Source organism: Pecten maximus, chromosome 2 (assembly GCF_902652985.1).
Source record: "Pecten maximus chromosome 2, xPecMax1.1, whole genome shotgun sequence".
NCBI lineage: Eukaryota > Metazoa > Mollusca > Bivalvia > Pectinida > Pectinidae > Pecten > Pecten maximus.
The window spans coordinates 37,440,431-37,453,321 of NC_047016.1; the positions used below are offsets into that span (position 1 = coordinate 37,440,431).

The 12,891-nt window shown below is 35.3% G+C and overlaps 1 protein-coding gene across 2 annotated transcripts in view; it reads right to left on the reverse strand.

Annotated features, from left to right (window-relative positions):
• Positions 1–12,891, reverse strand: part of LOC117321974 (disks large-associated protein 4-like) — a 51,638-nt gene that overhangs the window by 31,129 nt on the left and 7,618 nt on the right. For both annotated transcript variants that reach the window (XM_033876627.1, XM_033876628.1), the window contains one exon: positions 7,312–9,059. In XM_033876627.1, coding sequence (XP_033732518.1) covers positions 7,312–8,986 — 1,675 coding nt within the window. In that variant the 5' untranslated portion in view covers positions 8,987–9,059. The remainder of the gene's footprint in view (positions 1–7,311; positions 9,060–12,891) is intronic.

Consider the following 12,891-nt stretch of genomic DNA (forward strand, 5'->3'; position numbering starts at 1 on the left):
CCTTATTACCAATTTGCTGGGTTTTTAAAAAAAATTTTTTTTAAGTTTTCCTATGACAGCATTACGAGTACAATAATATGCATACTTCCGTATTGATAAGGATGCGCATGCATGACCACCGCTGGCCTGACTACAACACTTATTTACCTGGACACATTTCTTGCTAACAGGAACATTTCTCAGGTGATGCTATATAATCAGTAAGTGTTTGTGTATCCTTGATCGATACACCTGTACAGGAGCTTTGATGAGGCCGTTCTCAGATAACTATTGTCTACCTGTGTACAGCATGACTCACATGGTCAGACTGGATGTGGGAAAATGACCTTTTTATCTACCCCATCAATACTCCAGGCAAACCTTCCTGGTAGTGACCATTGTCATTAGGTCCCTGGCTGTAGATTAGTAATAAGGCAGACAGATTGTGTTATGACCCCCTAGGGAGGCAGTTCATCCACAATAACAGATAATGACCCGGTGTAATTACATTAGGGCAGACTTTTACCTAGTACTCAGCTTATTATGCATACAGTAGTGTACATCCACAGAATAACATTGGCCCATTATTATACCTGAAATAGACTGGCTACCACACTCTAAGTATTTTTATAAAGACTTGCCAGGCTATATTCTAATACTAGCTTATCTACCACTAGTTTGAATCATAAAGTTCAATTTTATTTGTAATTTTAATATTCTAGGGACCAGTCTAAACCTGAAAGCCAATCAAGATTTTGACTATGAGTATATCACATACTAGGTAACTCAAGTTTTCAAAGAAGGTACAGTGTCTTCTAATATATATAATATGTAAAATAATAGTCGCAATACTCTTAAGCTCAATCAGGTGAGTATAAGACTAGCAATGCAGAAGTCCTAGGTTCGATCCCTAGCAGAGGCACTGAAATAAATTTTATTTATCATGCTCTTGGCTACGTAATGAAATCATCAAACTCTACCCCCCCCCCCCCCCCCACCCCCCCTACATAAAATGTAATGCTCTATATAATTATGATATGTTGAAGTCTATTCGTAGTATAAACACCTACCAGGAAATTAATCGACCCTTTTATTCTAAATTTTGCATCAGAAGGAAACTTTCTTAATCAAACTTCTAGAATTAGCAATCATATGTGAAATCTGTAAAGATAACTTATTTTTCTTTGAGTATGTATGTTATATCTGACCTTTTCTTGGAGTATGTATGTTATATCTGACCTTTGCTCCTGACTATGAAATATAATCTAGTATGTGGGCACTTAAAAGATACTTCAGTACTACCTTGAGATATATATCTGGGTCAATCTTGGGAAATGGTCCATAACAATTTCTTGGCAAATAAAAATCTTGGTGCATGCCTCATAAATAGTCAGCCAGCCATCAATAAAGTGCAGCTGTAGCCATCTCCCCCACCAGACTTAGAGCACCAGATGCTCTGTAAAGTCTCCTTTCACCATCACAAACATGTATCTTTACACTTTACGCAATATATATCTGAATTCTAGCTCCCACCAAACTTCACATGTGAAATCATATTGGTGTAAATTACATGCGAATACTTCCATCAACCTTATAATTGTGTCATTTAAAAAAGCATGTGTTATCATAACAGGTGTAAAGTTACAAACCCTCTACCTTATCTTAAATGAGTAATCATATTTGTGTGTCAATTATCACCCCCCCCCCCCCCCTGCCCCCTCCCAGGCCAGCTTCCCCAACCCACCCACCAAGTGACCAACCCACTCAACTTCCCAATATTAAGATGTGTTTGTATATATAATCATTAAGTCCCTTACCCTACCTTACATATCTATGAATCTATGAGTGTAATTCATGATTTCTGTGAAATTTTTAACCCCCCTCTCCCCCTTCCAAACTTTACATGTGTCTTTTACAAATTCCCCTCATTTACATGTGGAATAATATTAGCTCTAAATGAAATACATTATCCTTCCACAACACACGTGTGTAATCATCAAGTTACCATCAACTCCAATCATTGTTCCTGGGTACAGAGCCGGCAGGGAAACCAACATCCCCTTCTGTCTGGATCCGCTAATCCTGCCTCCAATACACACGTCTGAGTATCGCTGACTCAGTCGAAAAAAAACATCTCTAAAAAATTTAAGTCTTGCTGATCCAGGTGTGACTCGGAATAAATAACTTCTTTCTTTTACAAACAATCTAGAAGTAGGTGGCACCAGGCCTGTCTCTAATATTGTAAATATCTTAAAACTAAATTACTGGAATTATGCTGTGGCGACAATAGTTTCTTCACAATTATATTATGTAACAAAAAGTCATGATTTGTAATTGTGTAATTTCACTTTAGTTATGCTCCAGTTTGTGTTTTTACCAGTCACTTCAGCTCTTCAAAGGCACTTCAATTCTTCAGTCTTAACCAGAAGTCACCGGCTTTGTTTAAGAAATTAGAAGACACACTTGCATTGATCGATGACACAACATTACAAGTTAGATTTATCCCTCGCCTCTGCACAACTGTAATATTAAGGCCACAGCAAACTGTATAGACTGTTATACGTCCTAAAAATCCGAAATCTTCCTACTCTTGTGCCCATCAATTTTTTATCACGATGCACAGGCCAGACACAGTGTAGATATATCACAGTGCAGATGTTATCTGAAGAAGCCAGTCAGCATTATATACAGTAGTACAAATTTTTTTACAACTCTAATTTTGATCCTGTCGGCACAGCTGTCAAAACACAATAGTCATAGGGACTCGTTTGTGCTACGATATCATTCCAGTTTAAATCCCATCCACCATATGTCAATACATCCAAAGGAATATAGAAAAGTCTGTATGGTTAAAAATCAGGAATGTTTTACAGAGCTGCTTAAATCACATTACAGTGTAATATTTATCGTCACTTTGGCACTTTGAATGGGATCAGGCTTCCAATTCCACTCCAGTAAACATTCTTTGTAAGGCAAATTGCATCGGAAGAAATCACAAATTCCAATCCAGCAGTATATTTTAACAACTCAATAAAATTGATTTCATAGAGAACCAGTTCAGTTTAAATAGTCCAGTGTATGCAGTCTGTTGTGTCCTAGTCCGATGTCACTTGACACGGTTCTAATGTTATTGAACACAATCAGCCGGCTATGCCCTCACTTCAAACATTTCGGACATGTAGTGACACGGCAGTACCTAATCCACAAGTACTTTAATTATTCTACTGGTCAAATAGTTAAATCTCCCAATAATCACTTCACCGTGCAGTGTTATAGACACAGGTAAGAAATGTTCATTTAATATATCAGTCGTTACATAAACAACAATAAAACTTTTGTTTAGAGGTGCGATATTTACCTCTACCTGAGAATCATACTCATTAACCCAACCTTTCCTTTCGTCGCATAGCGCACACCTGAACGAGTTGTTTAAGTGTACTGACCGGTACTGAAATATATAAAGCCGCTGTCACAGCAGAAAATTAGTCCAGGATATAAAACACTCCTGTTCTTTAAACCTGGGGTTGAGTCATTAGACGTCACAACTTAATAAATAAGGCAGTCTCATAGCACGACTTTCCAGAAGAAATTCATTCATAGGGAAAGTTTGCAATATCATCTGGTGTAATACACATAGGATGGACACAGCTGGTCCCACAATGTAGTCTCTACTCTCTAACAGTCAACCCCAGACATTACTAGTAGTAGCTGTCTTCTGTCAGACTAAACTCCTGACATACCATGGCCATACTATTACTGGCCTGGCTAAATATAGCACAAATTCCTCCATATTGATATCTGTCACACATGGAACAGCTTTGGGGTTCCTGAAGGGAAACAGGTTCTGATGTGACATATTACCTATGTACCTTTCAGCTATATGTTCATTTATTTTGTTTGAAGTCAAAATTCAAGTCCACTGCTTGGTTATCTATATATCCTGAGGGATTCTTTTTTTTTTAATCTTTGACAAATTATTAAAATACTTTTTACTAGAATAAGTAATGACATGTTTGACCTTTCATGTTCAAAATTCCAATAAAGTGACTTTAGGTTCAACATTGTCTCAATTGTAATGAAGTTGCATAAGTAATTTAATGAACCATAAAAAAGTTACATTTTCGATAAGATAAAAAAAAAATATTTAATCCATCAATCTGTGAAATTGAAGCAATGAAGTTATTGCATCTCCATACATTTAAAACAAAAATCAAATTTGAAAAAAAAAAAAATTATTTTCAAGAGTCAGGGAAAAAAGTCTTTCGCCAAATTAGAACAGCTACTAAAAAATTGTGTACGGTATACAAAATGCAGGTGTGTTTGCTTTTGGTAATAAAATATGCATGTACGAAAATAAAAATATGCCAAAAAATCAAAACAACAAAAACAAACACACTAATTTGATTGTGACAGGAAGTTATTATACGGTAATCGTTTTTAAATGATGATTACAATCTAGATAATTGTAAATTTAAATTTCACACTTATTTAAAGATCTATCTGAAAAATTAAAGTAATTATACCTTTTATTAACATGGACACCCCAGAAATAAGGTGATCAACCAGTAAATTGTACAATACTATAGCCTCGAAAACGGTTCTTTTAATTGGGGAATTTACACAGGTGAACGGAAAATAATTGTGGACCAAAAAACATCAAATCAACATCTGTTTATTCAAAGATCAATGGAACAAGCTTTGCAGACATGAAATTAACATACACAACAAACTAAACTTTAGCTTGATCTTTAAAATACAAAATTTATTGATTATTGAAACCAACAAGGTAGAGATCAATCAATGCCAATCAAAATTTTACGTGATCAGATTAATTTCTCGGGCCAATTTGTTACCTGATACCTGCTATATTGATTTTAGTGTAAAATTTCTCATTAAAAACAATTATAATTTGAATGAAATGAATATTATTTAATGTTAATTCATAGAGCTAATACAATTTCTTTGGTTATCTCAATATCAGGAAAAATGATCAAACTGAAATTAAGATGACAAATTTAAAGCTTTTCACTGATCAAAGACATTTCAGAATCCTTGTGTCAAGTCAATGTTTTAAGAATCTGTTTTTTGTCCTAATTCTGACAGACAGATGTAACGAAGACTTCAATTGTTTTTGTAGTTTATGGCCTTTTCACATGTACATTTTCCCCCTTTTTTTCTTTTTTTGTTGGTGTCATGTGTCTTAGTAAAAAGATACATGTACACAAACAAAATGAGAAGAATGTTAACATAGAACAATTAAAATCTACCACATTCCAAAACTTTTATGTCAAATACAAAGCTAACAATATTATAATATATTCAGGAATACAAAAAATTCCCTTCTGTTGCAACTAAACATATATTACTCATTATTTTTCGTAGTGAAAACATTCATACTTTAATCCATTTATGACCATCCTTCATATATGTAAACAAATTCTGAATACTGAGGGGGCAGATTTTTACGCTGTGAAGATTTTGTGAATGAGCACGCCTCAGCGATTACGAATGGTCTCACCACAGTATCTACGTAAGTATCTGTCACCTATGTCTGCCCTCTATCGCCTCCCTCATACTAACACAAACACCTGTCATCCTCTGTCGAAATTACACACACAATAATACCAGGAAACCCAAAATTTAGTTTCAGTAACTTATACGTTTGGTTAACTGAAAATCCGGCTCTAAACTCGTTATGGTTAGCTTGATTATAGGACAAATTCAGAAAACCTTCAAAATATCCTCCATAGTTTGATTTCAATTTTTACGAAAAATTATTTTTGGGATACATATGTATACTGTCCAGTTCCTTTTCTGCCCTAATGACATGCTATGTATGTTTATTAGATTATTGCTGAATTAATTATTGGCGATTGGAATGTACAGTATGTCTTATGTACTGAATCTCAGTAACTGTTGGTTTTCCTGGACCACTACTCCTCATATATGTATTCATGTCTTTCTGAAGAGTATACGTGTACCAGTATATATATATATATGTTATATACTTATCAATTTTATATGCTAATGGTCGTTTTTATCCAGTTAAAGTTTATATTCAGTTAAAATTTACATGAGACTTTGAGTATATAAGAAAAATACACATAAACCTGAAAAAAGTTATGAAAATTTAAGATGTTTAAATTTTTTTTATGTATACATATATGTGTATACTAAAAGGAATTTAATTTATATATTAATTGTTTACCACATGAACTTCTTATAAGTACTGAACGAAAAAGAGACATTTTTTTTTTAAATAGAAAAAAATCTGTTTAATCCTTTGTATCAGCAGACTGGTTTTAAATTCAACAGACCGATCAACAGTTATCATCTAGTAAACTGTTATCAACTACATAGCAAAGTGGAAAAATATACATGTACAGTACAAGTTAATGTAATTATACAGGGTTCATTTGATAACAATAGTGATTATACAAATCAAGCTACTTACCAATGTGTAATGTATAATCCCAGTTATAAGACTATCTAACTCCTCCGACTTCTATATATATAATCAACAGGAGTAATCGACACCAGTAAACTGTACCACACCTATACACTTACCTGTATACCTACATGACCTAATTATCAGCATTCCAGGTGTCCCTTCTGACAGCCACCTGACCATCACCTGACTATTTTATTACCAGGACAACTGGCCCATCAACAAATGTTTGGGACACTTTTATGTTTCTTTTAACTTAAGGTCACTGGTCATCCCGTACATTACAAAATAGTACATTTACATTATACAGTTAACGTTGTCCAGTCTAGATCTATGTATATATATATCATATTATCATCTTTATTTTACTTCTTGCATGCAATGATATTAATTATTAATTTATTTAGTTTGTAGTGCATAAAGCTATATGTGTCTGTCATTTATAGAAATAATATTTAACAAAAAAAAATTATTTAAATTTTTCATCATTTTGAATTCTAAAATTTGTAAACATTTGATCAATGAATGTCAAATACCTCAAAATTATACAAGAGTTACTTCCCTTAGTCCACAAACATCCTCAGAAATAACATACAGTGCAGGCAAAGAAATAATTTTCCCTCTAAATTGTACAGATTATGCACAGGGAAGTGTTATATTCTTATAATTTTATGACAATTGACATTTTTTTAAATTATTGCCTCAACCTGATTGCTCTTACCTTAACTTTTAAATTTTAATTAACATTTTACATAAAACTAATATTGGAAAATCAAAGAGGCACCGATACATCCCCAGTATGCTAATGATAATTCAAAAGTAATTCGTCAAATGGGACCGACATCATATTGTATTGTAATTAACACAATAAAACATTCACATACCTGTAAGATCTATGCCCAAGGACAAGTCACCATCTGAAACTTCATTGTAGGCTGTAGGTTTCTGGTCAGATTCAGGTGAAAGGTCAGAGGTCGTGATATTGTTGGACAACCTTGGCACAGCATGGGTCACATCCATCACTATGTCAGGAATAGCTGTGACCTGACGGTCTGGAGATGATGGTGACTGGCCGTTGTCCCCAGTGCTAAGTCGTTGTGGAGTGTTAGCAGGTAGAGTATCCTCCCCTGAAACCCGTACAGGATGTTGTTTGTGCTGCAACCGTGCCTCCGTTGGACGGTTTGGCGATTGCTTTTCTTTAAACTTTTGATATACATCTCTATCCCTGTCTGAGTTTTGTTTAATGGATTCCATCATTCGATTGGATGATGAGGGAATATGTCGTGCTCTTGGTTCATGGTCTAATGATTCTACTTCCGATTTGGAAAGTGAAGAAGTGGATCCATCTCTACGATAATTTTTACTTTTAGTTTTTGGTGAACCACGACCAAGAAGTTTCTTAAAAGACTGTCTGAATTTACTTCGGGATAAATTCTCGTCTGAAGCACAACCACCATGTCCACTGTCTGACAAGGTTGACATAGATTCATTACTGCGATCTTTTTTACTTCTTCTACCAAGTCTTGGAGACAGCCTACGGAAGAAATTCCCTATACTGCTACTTACAGTCTTCTTCGGGGGAGCCAGACGATTAGCTTCTTCCTGTGGCTGTAATGGCATGGAGCTGGATCGTTCCATTCTAGGTTGTATGTCAGAGGGTTGGTTAACTCTTTGCTCGGGATCTGCAGTCTGGTCCACTTTAGGCCTAGCAGGACGATCTGCTCTGTCCCCTTGAGATATCCTGAGTGGCTCTCTTGCGGATTTTTTGTCATCTGTGTAGTGATTGGACATTGCTTTCCTGTAGGTTATCGTACGATCATGCTCATATTCCCAAGCTACTACATTCCGAGGTCCAACCTCTGATGGATGGAGAGGTGGCCTACCATTAGGGGTACCACGCCCACTACCCTTCCCTGGGAGAGGGGGCTTAGTACGATAAACCTTGGGAGCAGGTGTGGTAGTTTTACTCACTTCATTCTCATGCTTTGGTGTGTCTTTAGAATATTCATTCACAATCATTTGAGTCACTTCATGTATTTGAGAGGAATAGTCATCCTTGGTTACATCCTTTTTCGGCATCACATTTCTATCGTCCTCATGCTGTGTAGCAGAAGAATCGGCCATATTGCCTGAAAAATCAAACTTTTTCTCTGAAACTTCTTTGTCGCTATTCATAAAATCTAGCCTACTTTCTAACAAATCCTGATTCTCAAAAGAGTCGGAATGTCTGACTGTCACATTAGCATTGTAAGTCACATGTTTAGTACCTCTATTTGATTTCGAAGATTTCTCTGATTTCATACTAGAAGCACCAGGACTTGTTGACCGGCTTCTCTGTCTCTTACTTTTGATCGGTGTTGTTACTGCACTGAAACTTGTACGATAAGGTTGATCAATTCTTGACAGTAAAACTTCCTCTATATCCTCATTCGATGGTCGCTTTGTCAGACGACCTGGACTTGCAGCTCTGGTGAGACGGTCAGGATTAACCCGCCACGAGATGGGTTGACGTTCTGTGTTTCTACTATCTAATACTGATTGGGGAGTAAGTGTATCCATCGTTACCCAGTCGGCCAAATTATCAATGTGTGGTGTCTATTCCTCCAGAGATCCATGGTGCCCATTCAGTAATCTGCAAAAACAAAAATATCAATACACATTTATGTACATGTATACAATGCACAGTAACACAAACGAAGAAGACAATTTTATGATCATGACTTTCCTGACCGACCGACCGACCGGCCGGCCTCTAACTTACAATTTACGGCACCTAGTCGCCTGGTCAGAAATACCTGCAGCTTATACCATTGCACTACATCTACGTTCTTGAAAAATAAAGCTTCATTGGTACAGAGTTGGTCGGACAGATACCCTAAAATAATGACAAATTGTCCATTAGATCATATGTATACCTGGATCGCAATCTATATGTACATACTGTACATACACGGTTGGGAATTGTAGTAATGCATATTACACACATTTGTTTATTCAACACAGTACAATAGGAAATTCAAATCTTTAACCTTTGGATAATCAACTACAGCTCATAAAATGTACTGCACCACATCCACCTTCTTATGTATTTATATAGATAATTATATTTTAAATCAATAATTCAATTTTCCATATTTCTACAGGTATTGCCTTTTGCAATATAAAACAGGTATAGTTCCGCTGCCCACGATCATATGATATGCATTGGTTCTCAATATGAAATTTCTGTTGTATTGACCGTCATGTGATCAACAGTAAATGATTCATGCGGTAACATATGTTGAAAATTCATTTTGCTGACAAGCATTTGACAAGCTACAGTGACTAGAATAGTAATGTGCTTATCTGTATCTGATCATTTGGTCAGTCTCCAAAAATTCAAAGGCCAGAGATTTGGTTCTTGTATCTAGTCTAAAATCAGTGTACTAGAGACCAACTGATAAAAAGTTTTTACTGATAATCTTTTATTGCATAATGCATACCAAATTCCATGATGACATATGCCTATTCATCCATCTTTTCCTTCTGATCAGTCTCAGAAATCAACATAAACCAAGAAGAAATATACAGACAAAAATTAAGAAAGTGCACGAAAAAAAAATAAAACGAAAAAAAAATTTTTTTTTAGGACAGATCTCTAGGAATTAGACATTTTTTCTGCTATATTTTCTAAACTACTAGATTTGGATGATAGACCACAGGTTACAGAGGAAGAGCAGTTCAAATAGCTGTGAGGATAAACAAAAATTAATACCTGGTACACTGTAGGTATATATATAGCTGGTAGCTATATAGAGACAACAGTATTCTGGGAAGCAACATGTTTAATACACAATTATGGAAACATGTGTTACAGTTTTACAGCTATACTGGCAACAATATACACGCAACAATATGGGAAGGAGTGCTTATACTCTAGGACACAATTTAATACAAGTGAAAAGCATGTTTGACAAACCGATATACATTGCATATACAATGTATATGGTAGTTTGTACTTGTCCCAGCTAGTGTGCCAATTCTGGTTCTCCTTGGTATCCGATTTTTACATTCCTAACTGCATATATACTTGCCAACTTTTGAATGAGGAGTATTTTAACATATATGTAATGATTTTTGTAAGCCTTAGGACTCCTTTAAAATTATGACTTAATTAAAGGTGGTCACATGTATAGCTCATGATATTGGAATACCACCAAATTCCATGCATAGTTTTGCCTCAAGATGCCTGTTTGAAATTTCTCAACTATATATTGAAAACAAATTCCATCCATATGCTTTTTATTTATTTCCTTTTTTAATAGAAACAGATTTTTTTCACTGATCTCAAAAATTTTATTTACCAGAAGCATATATATGTAGCCTTAAAGGTCAATGCGAAGGGGGCCTGGGTCATGGCAGGTAAAATGCTGAGTGTGGAATAGCTTTAATTATCAATCGCAAGCTTACATTTTGACATCTTGTAATACGTACCTTTCAAAACGATTTGTGACATCACTAAATAAATGATCTAGTTCATATTGATAGACTTGATAAAGCTTTATACTCCCTTTCCAGCAATACCACATTTAATAATTGCAAGTCACAATGGGGCTACCGATGGGGTGTGAACATGGTCAATTTGTCCATTATGCTTAGTACCGTCATCAGAAGGAAACACTGTAAATGTATATCTGCACAGTTATTTTTTTGGTGCTAATTTAATTGGATTTTAAAAATAATGAATGAAATAAAATGTAGGTACAAGTGATAACAATTTTCACCGATATTTTTTAGGAGTGCATGTGCAAGTGACTAAGACAGAGGAACTACGCATATAGTCTAATAGTCACATGCAAAAAGGCATGTGTGCTGGCATGGATATGAATGTGTATATTCTAGGTCCACGTTAACCCTGAGATGTGTAGGCGTTTGTGATTAGTTGTGACTGTGGTATGTAAAAGATACAAAAATAACTGAAGATGCAAGTTATTTTTGTACTGGCATATAACACATGAATCCTCCTCCACATTGGGTGTTACCGATAACATTAGAGACAATTATAAGCTTCGCATTGATATTTATGTCTGTTATCAGTGTAGTGAAGTTCCAGGTACCGCGTACGTACACCAATCTCAATGGTTTCAAATTTTCCAGGTACACACCGACCAATCTGGTTTCACTTGTGCACTTAAAAGTGTTCAGAAATTGGGACTAGGTTCACCACTGCGCACTATGTACTGTATATAAAGATATGTACAATTTTTCTTTTTTTTAAATCCAAGTGTTTTGTTCCTGATAGTGATATACCGGTCGTTACACATCATCTCTGTGCCCTTGGATATGTCATGGAAAATTGGACGGCTAGCTGCAGTGGGCAGTCATTTGCAAAGTCAAAAAGTCAAAAGGGCCATTTCATTATATGCAATTGTGATTAAATTGTGGATTTGGAAGAATTGATTAATAGAATCTTACACGGAAATGTTATGCAGACACTCCTGGGATTTCTCAACCCGAGTAGGAGAGTTAAGCTGGTCAGCACATACCGTACACTGTAGCTTACATAGGCTTGCCAAGCGCTGGCCAGCAGATCGAGCTGTTACAAATTCAAACTGACCCATGTTTGATTATTTTTCTCATGCACTTAAAAAATAAATGATATCCAGCCAGAACAGACATTGATCTAAATCCTTCATCAAAAGCCCAAAATCTTCGGGTGGAAACATTTGCATTTTCCATAGCAATACCAGAGATTACCCTGTGAAGTATGGGAGAAATACAGGTCAGCTGGTACCAATCTGTGACCAGTAACCACATACATCAGTAATAATCAAACATTAATGAATGATTTATAATTATATATAAAACTAAAAAGTTTATGAATGTTAATTATATAAGTTTCTTGTTTTTGCTACGAAAACAAATCTATCAAGTCTGAACATGCTTCCTCCAGCATCTGATCATGAGGGTCACTCAGTTGTATCATATATATTACATGGAAGTTGGCTATGGTACGTATACTGGCTTTTAACCAATGAATAACAATGCAAAGTATTGATCAAAGTCAGCATTATGTACATGAAATATTGTCTTACACATAGCTATTTGGATTTATAAAAAATTCATGATTCTATTTAAGTTTTCCTTTTAAAAATAGATAATAGGTTTATGTTAATTCTTCCTGGCACAATAGACATATAGACTGTAAAACTGCCATAAACAATTTACTTCTTCTTGTATTTCCTATTTCTTTCCTCACTTGTAATGTCACCATGAAACCTACATTATTTATACCATAGGGTACCTCCTAACAATTCTGATACACTTCTCCTTTCTTGTATTGCTAAAATTTAAACTTTATTCTTTTAACAAAAACAAGATATATCAACTTAAATCATTCTTGTTAGGCTGGATGGAAGTGTGTGAAGTGTCGTACCGTGTGGTGAAACCGGAGTACCCGGAACAAAACCATGTACAATGTGTCA